Genomic DNA, 18072 nt, shown 5'->3' on the forward strand with positions numbered 1-18072 from the left:
AGGCTGTAAATCTTTAAGGGAGCAGAAAGCCTCATCTTTCTCCAGCAAAACAGCTGGTAGTTTCAAACTGCTGACCCTGAGGTTAGCAGCCTAATTCGTAACCACTACGCTACCAGAGCTTCATATATATATATGAGAGAGAGAGTCTTGGGTTAATGTGCTGGATTGGAAGGTCAGGTTGGCAGTTCAAGCTCACCAACCACTCCTCAGAAGCCCTATGTATACAGCGTAGTCATAGGTTAGAATCGACCCAACAGTACTTGGTGGTTATGTGCTGTGGAGTCGGTTCCAACCCATAGCAACCCTGTACAGGGTTTCTGAGCCTGTAAATCTTTATGATAACAGAAAACCTCATGTTTCTTCCGGGGAACAGCTGGTAGTTTCGAACTGCTGACTTTGCGGTTCACAGCCTGATTCGTAAGCACTACGCTACCAGAGCTGAATGTATATAAACTTTTATTGTTAATTGAGTGAAGGTTACAGACAAGATCTTTGAGATGAAACACTTTGTTTCAAAGATGAAACAAAGTGTTTCATCTTAATGAATGCAATCTCCTCCACGAACCAGTTATCCCATTTCCTCTGTGTAGTTTCTATTTCCGTTTTACTTATTTTCTAACAACTTTGTCCTTAGGTAAATGCTGCCCTTTTGATTTTGAATGATCATTCCATGATGAGCATACCTTAGTAGTGTTGTTGTCTCTCACCTCCCTCCCATCCCCCGCCCCTAGTGGTTACAAATCGGGCTGTGAACCTTAAGGACAGCAGTTCGAAACTACCAGCTGTTCCGCAGGAGAAAGATGAGGCTATCTGCTCCCATAAAGATTTACAGCCTTGGAAACCCTGTAAAGGGTCGCTATGGGTCAGAACCGACTCAACGGCACTTAACAACAACAACAACATTGGGCTCTGCAAGTGAGTTCCTTTCCAAACCTAATGGCTATTTAAGGGCCATAGTTTCTGGTTTCTCCAGACTCTGACCAATAAGCCCAGTCTTTTTTTTTTTTAACAATTTTGAGTTTTCTTCCACATTTTCTCACTCTATCTGGGACTTTCTAATGTGATCCCTTTCAGAGCAGCTGGTAGTGGTAGCCTGGCATCATCTAGTTCTTCTGATCTCAGAGTCGTGGATACTAATGCTTAAATATTCCATCAATCTGTTGGACTACTTGATTCCAAACATCTTCAATTCTCATCACTCTTCTTACTTCCACACATGGAGAGACCAACAGTTGCACCTTGCCGGCTCATGAGCTTTTAAGATCCCAGATGCTACTCACCAAAGTAGGCTGTAGAACATTGTCTTTGTGGACTAGGTTATGCCAATTGACCATGATGTCCCCTGAGTCGATGGTCTGAGCCCCAGACTCGGAAACTCTTTGAATAGCTGACATTTTTGAAGTCGATTTCCAGGTCTTTCTTCCAAGATGCCTCTGGGTGGGACTGAATTTACAAACCTAAGCTTGTTAATCATTTGTACCATGAAATGCTTCCAGGAGAGGAAATAAAATTTGCAGTTTTGTATACTGTTTTCTTGTTATGTGCCAGAGTCATTGCCTACTCATAGCAATCCTGTATAGGGTTTTCGAGGAGCAGCTGGTGGGTTATCAGTCCAGTCATTATCCTACAGCACCACACTACGATATAGTTTAGGAAGTTTAAGGTCTTAAAGGTAGCGTCTCTATCCTTGTACTGGCTTTGCATTCTTGTTTACCATAGTCCATGCATGGTTAAAACCACAGTAATGCTTTAAGTGTGGCAGCAACTATTCTAGGTTGTGACAGTCACCTCGACTGTGGCACTGTCCACAGCTGCGCGCCAGCAGTGGTGGTGATGTTTATGGTAGTGGTACCGGCCTGTCGGACATATTTACGGTAATAGAAGCGGGCTGAGGGGCAGCATTTACGGTAATAGAACTAGGCACGCAAAGGTTTTTATGGTAATCAGAGTCCACCCAGCAGCGGTCTTTACGGTAATGGAGCCAGTTTGGCGGCAGTCTTTACTGTAAAGTGGCCAGGCTAGAAGGCCGTCGATGTGATCAGCTCTTTCGCGGTGATCCACAGACAAGTGGCCGCCGCCCACTGCCCTGAGTGGAAGATGCAACATGGCCCTTGGGGACCATAAGAGGCGCAGGTCCCCGCCCCGAGCTCACCGAACCCTGGACCCGGAGCTGGCGGGTAGCAGTGCAGTCCACGGGTAGAAGACGGTCCCTGGGGACCCCGCGCCGACGACCGAAGCTGCCTGAACCCGGCTCAGAGGGGAATGGGGCTGTGCTATAGTCTGCGACCGCTGGTCTTTGGCCCGGAAGACCCAGAGCGGTCCCTGGATGTCCCAATGCCTGCCCAGTTCTCGGCCAGCGTCTTGGAGGCGATGGGCGGGGTTGTACGAGATATGTCCTTTGATGGGGAGGCGGCCGGGGCTGGTGGCACTCGTGGCGGGAGTCCGGCGTCCGCACCTCCCAGGAGGTGGCCGCTGCAGCTATTGCCAGTGCCCCGTCGGCCCAGGGAGGAGCAGAGCCCCCTGGACCAGCTGCGCGCCGAGGAGCGTGAGGCGGAGAAGGAGGCGAAGAAAGTCAGCAGAAGCATTGACCGCATGCTCCGGGAGCAGAAGCGTGACTTCCGGCAGACGCACCGACTGCTGCTGCTCGGTAGGTCCTGCTGCACCCTGCGCCTGGGGCGCACCCCGTCATGGATGCTGCTTGGCAGGTCTCAGGGCCAACTCCCGAGCGCTTTGTGAGTGTGCTGCCCCGCTCCGTGGTGTCCCCCAGGCTGCTAAAAGAGCTCCCACCTGCCTCTCTATGGGGGGGTGGGGGGGGTGGGGTTGTTGTCAAGGACCTCAGAGCTCAGAGTTGAGGACTCAGAGAGTGGAGGGAGTTGTTGTTATGTGCCGTGGAGTCTGTTCCGACTCACAACGACCCTGTACAGGGTTTCCGAGGCTGCCGTCCTTAAATCCTGGGAATGGGAATGGATCTGAGTGTTCTTGGGCAGTATTCAGGTCTGTCTCTGAACCTGTAAATACTTGGTGAAGCGATCTTTATCCCAGGGTTTGGTCTAATGATTGGGCCTAGAATACATCCATTATGCTCTGCACTTAGTGTCATATGGCCAGTCGCTCACTGATAACCAATAAATGAACCTCTCTGGGAATTTCTCCCTTCCGTTCACTCACTTCTATGGTATGTTATCCACAGGGATGTCTAATTCCAGCATCTCATTTCCTGCCTCAAGCAACTTTTTGCAGTTCGTTTTAAGAACACAAATGAGAGATTTATAAGACCTTTTAGCTTGACCACAAAGCTTTTATGCTAATAAAAGTATTACAGAGCTGTCTGTAGATGTGGCTTGTTGCCTTTTGAGAAGTAATTTCAGCACCTGAATATATAGCACTTACTCAGCTCCTGGTGTGGTGCTTGCTGTAGGATCAGCACTGGACTTTAAACCACAGGGTTGGCAGTTCAAACCCACCAGCTGCTCCTCGGAAATCCTGTAAAAGGTTGTTATGAGTAGGAACTAATTCCATGGTGCTTACCAACAGCAAATTCAACCCTGGTGCTGTCGGAATGTTTTCTACACATTTAGAACTAAAAGAATAGTGGTGGCAGGTCCCCAAGAACTGTTTTTGTGCTAACTGCACATATGAAAGCTAGTACAAAATGATCTTCATTTAAAAGTAATCAGCTATATGCTTTACTATTATTTTCTCTGTAGCAAGCACAAGATTTTTTCTGCAAGTCTATACAATGTGTTGTAGAAAAAAAGGGACAAAAAAATTCTGAGGTCCTGATGCTGCTTGTCAGCTTTTAAATTTAACAGCAAAAAAACCCCAAAAACACAACTTAAGATGTGGGCTTTTGATCACAATTTATGTGAGATACAAGGAAGAATGATTGTCAAGTGCTGTGCACTGCTATGTGTAAGGGGCAGGACCTGAGAAAGACACTTCCTTATGAATGAATGAGGCATTTATTGAGGTCTAGCTCTGGTAGCGTAGTGGTTACGAATCGGGCTGCGAACCTTAAGGTCAGCGGTTCGAAACTACCAGCCGCTCCGCGGGAGAAAGGTGAGGCTTCCTACTCCCGTAAGGATTTACACCCTCGGAAACCCTGTACAGGGTCACTATGGGTCGGAACCAACTCAACGGCACTTAACAACAACAACAACAACAGAGAATAATCAAGTCTTCAGTTTGAAAGGATTCATCCACAGCAAACATGAATAATTAAACAGCATAAATCTGGCTGCTATATCAGGAAGAAATACTTGATCTTAAGATAAAGAGAAACAAAACAATGACAACAACAAAAAGTATATATGCAGGTTACCTAAAAAAGGGAGAGGATCCGATCAGGAGCAGAATTTTCACAGTGCTCAACTATAGTCTATATTAGAGCAGCCAGTCCTTGGTTAAGTACTAGATTACTAGCTGAAAAGTTGGTGATTTGAACTCACTCAGAGGCTTCTCAGAAGAGAGGCCTATTGATCTACAGAGTGCAGTTGTGGTCTGTGGTCTGCACACAAGGGTTCACCATGAGTCAGAATCAACTTGATGGCAACCAACAATAATATGGCAGAGCAGTATTTCAGAGGCCTGCAGATAGAGATTGTAGACCTAGAATTATAGACATACATAAACCATTGTTTGTACATGAGAGTAAAATCTTCTGAAATACAAATGCTCAACAACAACAACAAAAAACACCAACGTATTTTTCTGTAGAGAAATTAACTAAAAGTAATTCCAGCCAAATAATGCATCAAAGTAAAAACAAAAAATGGATACTAAAATTTAAAAATGTCTAGTGTTCATTGTAATGTTTAATGAAGAGGAATGTAAAAAAATAATAATAATAAAGAGAGATGTGAAGCCAAAAATATTTTATGAATAATAAAAAAGTGACTAAAGTTGAGATTCTGTGGTAAGAAGTGCAGAGGACCTATGGGATGAGGTTAGGAGGCTAGAATGGCTAGAGGCAAGCTTCTTGGTTCTTGTAACGCAATTTGAATGCCTGTACTATTTAAAGTCCTGGTGTGGCAATAGAAATGAGGAACTAAAGGTGCTGTATAGAAATAAAAAATAATAATAATAAGTAAATTCCTGGTGTGGTAATGTAAGAAAAGCCCTGAACTGCTTGCCACAAGGTCCACGGTTCAAACTCACCAGCCGCTTATCAGAAACTCTATACAGGGTCTCTATGAGTTTGGAACTCACTCAATGGCACTTAACAGCAATAACTCTTTAAAGAAATTGTCTCATAACCCAATACAGCTTGTTTATCAGCATCATATCTGAAATAACATTGACTCAAAGTCCCTCTCCACTTAATAATATCAACAATAAAACATATTGTTATGCCACATTGACATTATTTATCAGACTTTATAGAGATTTGAATTAAACACAGAAAGGTTCTCAGGTTTGTTAAAATAGAAGACATCAATTTGCTGGAAATTTTAAAATCAGAAACGTTGTTGTTGTTGTTGTGTGCCGTGGAGTCGGTTCCGACTCATAGTGACCCTGAACAGGGTTTCCGAGGCTGTAAATCTATATGGGAGCAGAAAGCCCCATCTTTCTCATGCAGAACAGCTGGTAGTTTCAAACTGCTGACCTTGAGGTTTACAGCCCAATTCATAACCACTACGCTACCAGAGGTCTGGTAGCCCAGTGGTCCAGAAACATTAACATTCTTAAAATGCTTGCATTCTTAAAACATTATTAAACATATATGTTTAATAACAATTTATTTTTGACTCATTTGACTCCATTCACTTAAATATATATATATATTTGGAAATAGCATTGCGAGCCCAGTGCTAGGGGACAGCAAGCTCACAGGCTACTGAAGAACACTCACTTCAGTACTCTTGTTTCTTCCCCTGTCTCCCATGATCATGTCTCCTCTATGACACTTTCCCAGAGTCTACCAGTAGGAGGAATAAACCTTTAACTCCCTTGTATTGATATCGACCGCCATTTGTTCCTTTCTTTGATATGACCTGCATTTTACTTTCTAGACACCTTTATGTGATCTTCCAGGTTTGCTCCTGATGACCTCATCTTGATCTACTGCACAGGACTCAGCATCCCAGCCAATTGTCAGGCAAAAGCACGAGTCTAGAACCACTATGACAATGAAGCCTTACACAAGAGTGATGTAGTCTCATTTTCATTTTATTTAGAACATTCTTTTAGGCAAGGGATGGCTGGGTTTTAAGGAGGTGCAGGAGTGGGATGGAAATAAAATGGAAGTTCCAGTTAGAAGGCAGCAGTTCAGGTAAGAAATACTAAAGTCTGAACTAGAGCAATGTAGTAGAAATGTAGTGGCATATCAGAGGAGCACTGGACCTGGAGAAGTAGTTAGATGAGAGGATGCAGAAGGTGTAAGTGGGAAGGAATTATTAAATAACTCTCAGTCTCTCACATCAATATTTGATGCTTGGGTAGACAGTTGTATAAATTTCAGAAGATGGGAGAGCAGGCTGAGCAAGAAAGTAGGGGGAGCAGGCACATGTGACAAGAGCTCATCTTAGATTATGTTTAGTGAAAACTGCTTGTGTAACATTTAAGTAATCCTGTCCAGCAGGAAGTTGGTTTTACACACCTAAAGCTTAAAGAAGCATTTACAACTAGAGATGTTGTTGTTGTTAGGTGCCATCGAGTCGGTACCAACTCATAGTGACCCTATGCACAACAGAACAAAACACTGCCCGATCCTGGGCCAACCTCACAATTGTTGCCACAACTAGAGATAAGATGTGAAAATAATAACAAAAGGGTGTTAAGCAAAACAATGAAAATGAGATAGTCCAAGAATATATAGTTATTGCTGTCAGTAGGTGGCATCTAGTTGATTCCGATTAATGCCAAGTCTATGCACAACAGAACGAAACACTGCCCAATCCTGCACAATCATCACAACTGTTACATTTGAGCCTGTTTCTGTTGCAGCTGTGTCTATCTTTCACATCTAGGGTCTTCCTCTTTTCACCAACCCTCCATTTTATCAGCATAATGACCTCCAGTGACTGGCCCTTCCTGATTACATGTCCAAAGTATGGGAGATGAAGTCTCGTTATCCTAGCTTCCAAGGAGCATTCTGACTGCACTTGTTCCAAGACAGATCTGTTTGTTCTGGTAGTCCATGGTGCTTTTAATATTCTTATCCAACTCCATAATTCAAGCCTACCCATTCTTCTCCAGTCTTCCTTATTTGTTATCCAACTTTCACATGCATATGAAGTTATTGAAAATACCGTTGCTTGAGCCAGGTCATCTTAGTCCTCAAGCTGACATCTTTGCTCTTGAAGATTTTCAAGAGGTCTTGTGTAGCAGATTTGTCTAATGCAATATATCGATTGATTTCTTGACTGCTGCTTTCATGAGCAATGATTGTAGCTCCAAGCAAAATGAAGTATTTGACAACTTCAAGCTTTTCTTCATTTATCATAATGTTATTTATTGGTCCAGTTGTGAGGATTGACATTGTTGTTTCAACTTGATATATTTACCTCCATCCACTTTAGCTCATGCACACCTCCCTGTGTTTTCACATATCTTTATCATTCTTCTGCAACCCTCCTTCTTCTTATATATTGCCCTCCCCATCACCTGGGCTAACATGTGTCTACCCACTAGATAGTGAATTATTACTCTTTCTTCCCTCTTTTGAAGTGTTGAAGAGCAAAGACGTCAGCTTGAGGACTAAGGTGCGCATGACCCAAGCCATGGTATTTTTTATAACCTCATATGCATGTAAGAGCTGAAGAGTGGATAAGGAAGATGGTAGAAGAATTGATGCTTTTGAGTTATGGTGTTTAAGGAGAATATTGAAAGTGCCATGGGATGCCGAAAGAACAAACAGATCTGTGTTGGAAGAAGTGCAGCCAGAGTGTTCCTTGGAGGCCAGGATGGCCAAACGTCGTCTCTCATACTTTGGACATTGTCAGGAGGGACCAGTCACTGGAGAAAGATATCATGTTTGGTAAGGTGGCGGGTCAGAGCAAAAGAGGAAGACCACCAGTGAGATGGATTGGCAATATGGCATCATCAATGGGCTCAAGCATGGCAACAATTGTGAGGTTGGCCCCGGACTGGGCAGTGTTTCATTCTGTTGTGCATAGGGTCCTTATGAGTCGGTACTGACACGATGGTACCTAACGACGACAACAACTTCCCTCCCACCCCGGTAACCATAAAAGAATGTTTCTTTTAGTATGAAAACCCTTTCTTAAGTGTTAACAATAATGACCTCATATAAGCATTATTCTTCAACGTTTTGTACTATTCCATTTTATGTTTGTACCAAAGTTTAACCATTTTTCTGTTGATGTGAATTTAGGCTGTCTCCATCATTTTTATATGTCACTTGTAGACAGCATATTGAGGGATCCTATTTTCTTATCCACTCTGCTCTTTATGTCTCTTGACTGGTATATTTAATCCATTTACATTCAGTGTAATTATTAATAGGTATCAATTCATTGTTGTTAGTTTTTTTTGTGTGTGTTTTTTGTGATGCTGCTAGGTTCTTTGTTCCATGTAATTTTCTATGCTGAGGTCATTTTGTTTGTGGGTTTTTCTTTTTTTCACGTCTGTTGTGTTAATGTGACTTCATTATATATTATAGGGGTATGGATTTTCCTTTTTTATTTTGATGTGCAGATAGATTATTTTTCTTTGAGCGGTTACCCTGTAATTTATTAAAATTTACCCTGCTTAATAAGTCTATTTTATCTTGAAATCTACTTGACCCCCTTGCCATTTGGAAGTTCTGTATCTTTGTAGTTGACTTCATTATACATTGATATCACTGGTACCCTATTTTCAGTCTTGTCAGTTTGTTTTACTTTAACACTTGTATATCTGGATTGAGTTCTGGGGGTTACCGTCATGTATAGTAATCTCAGGTTGTTGTCTGCTTTTGTTGGTTCCCAATCCAAAGAGCACCCTTTAGCATTTTTTTTTTTTTTGAGAGAACATCATTGGAAATCATTTATTTGACAGGAATCCAATAACTATTGTTGTTGTTGTCAGTTGCCATTGAGTCGGAACCGACTCATAGCGACCCCATGCACAGCAGAACGAAACAATGTCCGATCCTGGGCCAACCTCACTACCGCTGCCACACTTGACGCCATCAATGATGCCACCTGGCCATCGTTAGGGATCTTCCTCTTTTTCTCTGACCCTCCACTTTACTCAGCATGACATCCTTCTCCAGCAACTGTTTCCTCCGGACAATATGTCCAAAGTATGAGAGACGAAGCTTAGCCATCCTGGCCTCCAAGGAGCACTCTGGCTATACTTCTTCCAAAACAGATCTATTGGTTCTTTTGGCAGTCCATGGCACTTTCAGTATTCTCCTCCAACACCACAACTCAAAGGCATCTATTCTTCTACTATCTTCCTTATTCACTGTCCAGCTTTTGCATCCATATGAGGCTATTGAAAACACCATGGCCTGGGTCAGGTGCACCTTAGTCCTCAAGCTGACATCTCTGCTCTTCAATACTTTAAAAAGTTCCTGTGCAGCAGATTTGCACAATGCAATATGTCGTCTGATCTCTTGACTGCTGCTTCCGCTAGTGTTGATAGTTGATCCAAGAAGAATGAAGTCCTTGACAACTTCAATCTTTTCTCCATCAATAAGAATGTTGTTTATTGGTCCAGTGGTGAGGATTTTTGTTTTCTTGACATTGAGATGTAATCCATATCAAAGAGTGTACTCTTTGATCTTCATAAGTAAATGTTTCAAGTCCTCTTCACTTTCAGCAAGCAAGGTTGTATCATCTGCATATCGCAGGTTGTTAATGAGTCTTCCTCCAATCCTGATGCCACATTTTTCTTCATAGAACCCAGCTTCTCGTATTATTTGCTCAGCATACAGGTTGAATAAGTATGGTGAAAGAATACAACCCTGTCTCACACCTTTCCCCATTTTAAAACATTCAGTGTTCCCATGTTCTGTTCGAACAACTGCTTCTTGGTCTAGGTACAGATTTCTCAGAAGTACAATTAAGTGTTCTGGAATACTCATACTTCTCAATGTTGTCCATAGCTTGTCATGATCCACACAATTGAAAGCCTTTGCGTAGTCAATAAAACACAGGTAAACATCCTTCTGGTATAACTATAACATATATGAAATTTTGATAACCTAATAACAAAAATACAAACGTTGTTAAGTGTTGTCAAGTTGGTTCTGACCCATAGCAATCCAGTATAGGGTTTCCAAGGAGCGACTGGTGTGTTTGAACCACTAACCCTGTGGTTCAAACCGACCTTGCGGTCCTGCACTTACCCTACAATGCCACAGCAGGACTCCTCCCTCGCCAAAATACAAATAGCTCAACCATAAAATGGGCAAAGAACTTGTATAGATATGTCATCATAATACTTTACTTTGTTTTCTTGAGCTGCCCTTTGAAATTTTCTGTTCACCTCTTTTACTTCCTCATTTCTTCCATTCGTCTTAGCTTCTCTCTATTCCCAAGAGCAACTTTCAGAGCCTCTTTTGACATCCATTTTTGTCTTTTCTTTCTTTCATTTCTTTTTAATGACCATTTGCTTTCTTCCTGTATGATGTCCTTGATGTCATCCCAACAATTCTTTGGTCATTGGTGTCTAGTGTATCAAATTAGTTCATGAGATGGTCTCTAATCTTGGATGGGATGTATTCATGGTCATATTTTGGCTCTCAATGAGTTGTTTTTTATTTTCCTCAGCTTCAGCCTGAATTTGCATAAGAGCAATGGTCCATTCCATAATCAGCCCCTTGCTTTATTTTGGCTGATGGTGTTGAGCTTTTCCGCCATCTCACTGATGCGTCGGACTGGAGTCCTGTTGTGGTGCCACAGGGCAAGTACTGGACTGGTAGGCACAAGGTCAGAATTCAAACCTACCAACCGCTCCTCTGAAATCCTACACAGAGTGACTATGAGTTGAAAGTGACTCGACAGCATTTAACAACAACAATGCCTAGGATACTGATCTTTATGAATTCCATTCCATTTTTGACAACTTCCAATTTTGCTAGATCCATTCTTCATACATTTCACATTCCAATTATTAACAACTGTTTACAGCTGTTTCTTTTCATTTTGAGTTGTGCCCCATCAGCAAATGAAGGCCCTGAAAACTTTGCTCCATCAAGTTATTATGGTCAAATCTACTTTGTGGAGGCAGCTCTTCCCTAGTTATATTTTGAGTGTCATTCAACTTGAGGGTTTCATCTTCTGGCGCAATATCAGACAATGTTGTCTGAAAATTCTCAGGTTTTGGTGGCTTACCATTCAGAAGTGGTCTGCCTCTCCTTCTTCCACTCTGGAAGCTTTGCTAGAACCTGTCCACCGTGGAAGACCTTGTTGGTATTTAAAATACCAGTGCATAGCTTCCAGCATCACAACAACTCTTTTTAGCTAGGCTACATGCCAACAGGAAAACACAAAACAAAACAAAAAAACACAAAGTAGTTCTTGGATCCATGTCCCCTTTCTGTGTCTTGCCACAGTCTCAGTGATTTAAAAGATAATCTTGGTCATCAGGTTGACTTTGTGTTGGACATGAATGAATACGAGACTCCAAAAACTTTAAAAAAGGGATTTTTGCAGAATAGCGACCCTGCTGTCCAGTTGCTTATGGATAACACGCAATTTTGGAGTTTATTAGGGAAGTGAACTCTACAACTTACGATCAGAAACAATTCAGGATGCAGGAGTTCTCCAGCCAGGAATGCCTCTTCTCTTTTATACTGCAGACATGTTTCCTTTTCATCTTTGGCCTCTCAGCCATGTGGTTCCTCAGGTTTTGCCCTGCTCAGGCTAGAGTTTTAAAGTTCCTTTAGCCAATCTATAGATGCTCAAAGGGCACAGTCTGCAAGCCATTCTCCTGCTGCCACTTTTCCAGGTAGGAAGGAATCTTATACTTTGCTCATGGTTCTTCTTACTTGATCCTGGGATCCTCTGTTCCCACTTCCCCCCTTTAGCATTTTTTGTAAAGTTGGTCTGATCATTACAAAATCCTTTAATTTCTGTTAATCAGGAAATGCCCTAATTTTTCCATCACATTTGCGGGACAACTTTGCTGGGTATATGATTCTTGGTTGGCAATATTTTTCTTTCAGAGTTCTGTATATGTCATTCCATTGTCTTCTTGTCTCCATGGTTGCTGCTGAAAAATCTGAGCTGAGTCTTATTGGTTCTCCTTTATGGGTAACTTTTCTTTTTTCCCGAGCTGCTCTCAGAATTTTTTCCTTGTCTTTGATTTTATAAAGTTAGTTATTTTCTTTTGGGATCTATCCTGTTTGGGGTTTATTCAGCTTCTTGTATGCTTTTCTTCTTCGCTTTCAGGATGGTAGGGACGTTTTCTTCCAACAACCCTTTGAAATTTTTCCCTGTGTTTGTCTTTCTGTGTTCTGTAATTCTGATCACCCATAAATTGTTCCTTTTCATATCATCCCACATAACGCTTCAGATTTTTCATTCATTTTTCACTTGTTCTTCTAGCATACTAATATTGAGAGATTTATTTTCAAGCCCACTCATTCAGGCTTCCATTGCTTTGCATCTGCTCCTTTGTCCTTTCAATGTATTGTCCATTTCTGAGACCTTGGTATTAATCTTCTGGATTTCTAATTGCAAGTTTATATTGTTTCAAAATTTGCGTTTCTTTTGTCTATTTGTTCTTGTAGTGTTTTCCTGAATTCTTCCAAAGTTTTTATTGTGTTCTTCTTGCTTTCCTCGATCTTTCTGCCAATCCTTTGAAGGTACCTAAGTATCATTCTTTTGAATTCCTTTTCAGTTCATTCCATTACCTTTTCTCCCTCAGAATCATTTTCTGGCTGTGCATCTTGATCATTGGTTTGAGCCATTTTCTTTTGATTCTTCATGTGAGCTAAAATTATCTATTGTATCCAGAGCATTGTGGGGTTGTTGTATTTGCCAACACAAAACATTGCAGTTGTTTGACCCAGAGGGGAGACATTTCTGGAGGAAGGAGGGAGCTCCTGAAATTCAAAGAGCTCACAAGTTGGTTGTAGAAGGGATGTGACAGCAGAGTTCCTAATCCTTGATGGAGTTCCTATTGGCCTCAGTGTTACCTATGTTCCAGGCACTCAATGCAGAAGTAGTTTGTGGAGGCCCACCTAAAGGAGGGTGCTTTTCACATAATCAAAAGCAGCAGCAAGGTTAATTAAGATAGTTTTGAAAGTGTCCTTTAGAGCTATACATGGAGGCTGTGGGGAATTCATTAGTGACTTTTGCAAAGCTGTGTTGCTGTTAATTGATATGGAGACCCCCCAACTCATCTGTGACCCCATGCACAACAGAACAAAATGCTCCCCAGCCCTTCACTATCCCCATGATCAGCTGTAGATCATATCAGTGGCTGATTTCCATATCTTCCTTGTCCATCTTAGTCTGGAAGCTCTATTGAAACTTTTTCAGCATCATACTAATATACAAACCTATTCTGAGAGAGCTACACATGAGGTGCATTAGCCGATAATTGAACCTGGGTTTCTCTATTGGAAAATGAAAATTTACCACAGAACCACCACTGCCCCTCCCAAAGCTAATTTAATGCATGGTAATACAAAAACCAGATGCTAAGTGTGAAGGAGTAAAGGGAAGGTAAAATAGAAAAAGAGACAAAGAATATAATTGCACTGTCCATAAGCTTGGCTAAGAAGGGAAAGAATGATACATTAGTTAGTAGCCAAGGGAAATACAGTGTAAAGGGAGAACACTCAAATATGAGGGAAAGTCAAAAGTACTGTTATAAAATCATTGTTGTTGGTGTTAAGTGCTATAGAGTCAGTTCCGACTCATAGTGACCCTGTATAGGGTTTCTGAGGAATGGCTGATGAGATTGAACCACCAACCTTATGGTTCACACCAACCTTGCAGTCCAGCGCATTAACCCACAGAGCCACACCAGGATTTCATAGAAATCTTTATTAAACAAAAGTATGAAAATGTGAGGCTATTGTTGACATAACCTCCATTTATGTCTACACACTTCTGAAGGCATTTTTTCCATCTCTCTAACCCTTCCCAGGAGTTCTGATGTGGTGCTGTGGGTTAATGCACTGGACTACAGGGTCCATTTGAACCGAAAGGTTGGTGGTTCAAGGTCACCATCCACTCCTCGGAAACCCTGCACAGGGTTGCTATGAGTTGGAACTGACTCAACGGCATTTAACAATAACAACAACCCTTCCCCCAAAGATTTCGTCACTCTTCAATTTACCACACATTAAAACAGCAGTTTTGGCATCTTTGAGAGACTCAAATTGCATCTCTTTCAAATGGTCTATGAGTTTGGGGAACAAAAAGAAGTCTGCAAAGGCAAGATCAGGACCGTAGGGTGGATGGGATAAAGTTTTCCAACTGAATTCTCATAGGACAGACCTTGCTAACTTGAAGAATGAGCAGGTGTATTGCTATAATGGAAAAAAATTCCGTGGAGCAACTTTCCTGACCTTTTTCTCACCAATGTAGTTTCCAGTTTTCTTATAATTTCTTATAATTTTCTTATAACTTTTTCATGATTGTCTGTGTCCTTTGAGAAAACTTATCAATTGGATGATTACTCCTTTAGGATCCCAAAAAGCAGTTTTATAACCTTCTGAGCTAACCTTGAATTTAACTGACTTAGCAGATCCTCTCAAAAGCCCCTACTTTGATTAGATTTGTTTATGGAATGTACCCTAATGAGATGAAGACAACTTGAGATTATTGAGAGAACTTGTCTGCAGCAATCCATTGATCATAGAGACATGTTTAAACATATTGTTTGGAATAAACCATGTATGTAGGAACTAGAATCCAAGTTGCAATACTTTTTTACTTATCCTTGTATAAACAAAGGCAAAATGAACCAACAGATGAAAAAGTTGGAGGTTAATTTATCTGAGGTGGACAACACCAAGAGTCCAGAAAAGTTAGAACATAGATTCTGTATGTTTTGTCCCATTTCTCCTTCCCCATGGATATGACTGCTGTGTCAGACACTACATTGTGCAAAGTGTTAGAGACATAATTGGAAGCAAAGATAAGACCCTTGATTTCATGGATATCTGATAGTAATAAATGAATGTGAAACTCAACTTTAAAAAACATGAAAATGTGTAACAGAGCTCTGATCTAATCGGGGAGGTCAAGGAAAGCTGAGGAAGTGATGTTGCAACCTAGTTCCACCCCATAGATACTTTGTGAGAAGTATTGCCAAGTTTTCCAAATTTCCAGAATAAGGTAGAAATCCCACTTTTCATCTGAAATCTACTTAGTTTTAAACATTGACACAAATTAATAAAACATAGTGCTCTAGAAAATTCACAATAAGATAAGTGAGGGATGACATTACGAAGAGAAGAGTCAGGGAAGCCATGAGAAGTACCAGGTTTATTATACATACATTTCTCAAAGACAAGAAGTACAGCATGACAGGATGCAGGGCCGCATGGGGTTATACCCAGGAACAAAGTAACGAAAAGCTGAATTGTAGGAGAAGCTCAGGGAGCCTAGGGATTGTCCTTCATTAGGTATCTGGTCCCAGGATGATTGGAACAGGTTCATAGTGGTCCAGTAGTATGAGAAGCTGATAAAGGGAGTGATTGGAAAGTGGACTTAATCAGTTATGCGGCAAGGGAAACGGACTGATCTCCAGTGTGGGACTTTTTCATAACTGTGTCAAGACAACTTAAGAACATGACATTAAACACAATTTGTGTGCCTGATGAAATCCACAGACCCCCAATTATTTACCTGCTACATGTACATCTCTTTAGATGTCACTTACATATGAGACCTGGTACATGTGGTGACCCTAGACCTGCACCAATTATCTGGGCTATGGGATCAAAGTAATCACGTCAACATTCTTCAAGTGAATTTTTCTGCCACTGAATTAATGGACTTGTAAAATAGTAGATATAATAGATTTTCTTCCAATCTTTTGTTGCCTGTTATTTAAATTCTCTGCTCAATATATTAAGAACCCTGGTGGTGCAGTGGGTTAAATATTGGACTGCTCATGGAAATATTCACAGTTTGAACCCTCCAGATGCTCCACAAGAGAAAGATGAGATGGTTTGCTTCCGTAAACACTGACAGCATCAGAAACTAGGGGAGAACTTCTCTGTCCTCTAGGGTCATTATGAGTCAGAATTGATCCGATGGCTGTGGGTTGGATTTAGGTTTGGCCCAATACATTTGTATAGGGGGAAAGACATTGTGTACCACCTAATTATTCATTCGCTAATATTCTCTTTCCAAATTACTAAAATTTTAAGTAGTCAACCGCAGGCAAGATTCATGTTTATTCTTTTATTTAATTATTTTCTGTTATATTTTTCTGTATTTGGTATTTCCCTGCCAGCACTATATCTTTCAAGAAGGAATCAATATCTTTATGAAACTGGATAGTTATTCTTTTGTATGTGACTATTAATACAAATCAAAATGCTATTATGAACTTGAACTATATCTTTTGTTTCTGTTAAGAAGTACATGATACAATTACATATGAAAAAAGGAATCTGCATTCCCCACTATGAGATTTAGATCACTTTTTTTTAAATAAATGACTTTTTATTTTACTAATTAATGGTAATTTATAGAATGAGCTAGAAAAGACCAGAATTTCTGAGTGTAGTCATCTTAAGCAGTGTGTACATCTGAAGCACATCAATTTCTGTTTTCATTTTTGTGTCAGCCTTCAGTGCCACCTGTCACTTTTAAAATCAATAGAAATCCAAAATACTTTGACTCTACCTTAACTTTATAAAACTCACTCAAAAAAGCTTACTTCCTCAGACTTAACATTGTGAAAATGTCAATGCTTCCAAAGCAATCTGTACTTATATATAATGCAAGATGGAAAAAGCAATTATAAACCTTATTTTGTAATTGCATCACCAGGAAGGGCTCTTAATGTATTGAGCAGAGAATTATTAAATAATAGTCATTAAATAATTGGAAGAAAATCTAAAAGGAAAGAGAGCCAGGATAAAGCACTGCTTAAGAAGAATAACAAAGTTGGAAGTGTTTCACTTCCTGATTTCAACATTTACTACATGGCTTCAGTGGTCCAAACTCGTACAATGAAGCTAAATCAATGGAACAGAATTGAGAATCCAGAAATTAACCCATTCACAGTCAATTAATCAAAGGGCCAAAGTACATTGAATGGGGAGGACATAGTCTCTTCAACAGATGGTGCTGCAGAACTGGAAATCGATATGCAAAAGATTGAAACAAGACCTTTACCTCACACCATATACAAAAACCAACTCAGTATGATTAAAGACCTAAATGTGAATCCCAGAATGATAAAGGTCATCAATGAAAAAATAGGGACAAATTTAAGGACTCTAATACAGGGCACACACAGACTACCAAACATTGTGAAGCTTATACAGACAAAAGAAGACAAAAATAGATGATTGGAACATACTAAAAATTAGAAACTTACGTGCATCAAAAGACTTCACCAAAAGAGTAAAAAAGGAGCCCACAGAATGGGAAAAAATCTTTTGCAATGACATATCAGAAAAAAAAAGCATACTTCCTCACATCCTTTGCAGAAGATTCAATGAACTTATTGCATTTTATTTAGAGCTTCTGTATCATTCTACTGTGTAAACTATAAACTACAGCGGTATCTCTGTATTTCATCCCAGGATTTATGTTGGTTTTGACCTGTAAAATCACCGGAAGTTCAGAGCACTTTGTGAAAGAAGCATCCTTTGACTTGTAACCCATTTGTATATACAGATAATAAGGGTTGGCTCTGAAAATGTACTCAGCAGTGTCAACTACTGCTGGTAAGGTGTGCATCAGAATACACACCATTTTATGAATTCTTCTCTCAAAGATTGGGGATATACTTATGACTGTGGCTCACTCATTTTTTTCTTTCTGGTTCTACTTCCTCTCCCATTCTCTCATCTGTTGCTGTTTTGGAAACTGTTCAAAATTCTAGTTGAAATTTGGGAAAAGAAGTAAGGAATAATGAAGGAGCTCTGGTAGCGTAGTGGTTACGAATTGGGCTGCGAACCTTAAGGTCAGTGGTTCG

At 40.6% G+C, this 18072-nt stretch overlaps 1 protein-coding gene across 1 annotated transcript in view; it reads left to right on the forward strand.

The window, feature by feature from the left end:
* The first annotated feature begins 2529 nt into the window (after positions 1–2529).
* GNAL (guanine nucleotide binding protein (G protein), alpha activating activity polypeptide, olfactory type) overlaps positions 2530–18072 on the forward strand; it is a 248630-nt gene continuing 233087 nt past the window's right edge. Inside the window, exon 1 of the mRNA XM_006868693.1 lies at positions 2530–2647. Coding sequence (XP_006868755.1) covers positions 2593–2647 — 55 coding nt within the window. The 5' untranslated portion in view covers positions 2530–2592. The remainder of the gene's footprint in view (positions 2648–18072) is intronic.

The sequence above is a fragment of the Chrysochloris asiatica genome, unplaced genomic scaffold, assembly GCF_000296735.1.
Source record: "Chrysochloris asiatica unplaced genomic scaffold, ChrAsi1.0 scaffold00122, whole genome shotgun sequence".
NCBI classification, from domain to species: domain Eukaryota; kingdom Metazoa; phylum Chordata; class Mammalia; order Afrosoricida; family Chrysochloridae; genus Chrysochloris; species Chrysochloris asiatica.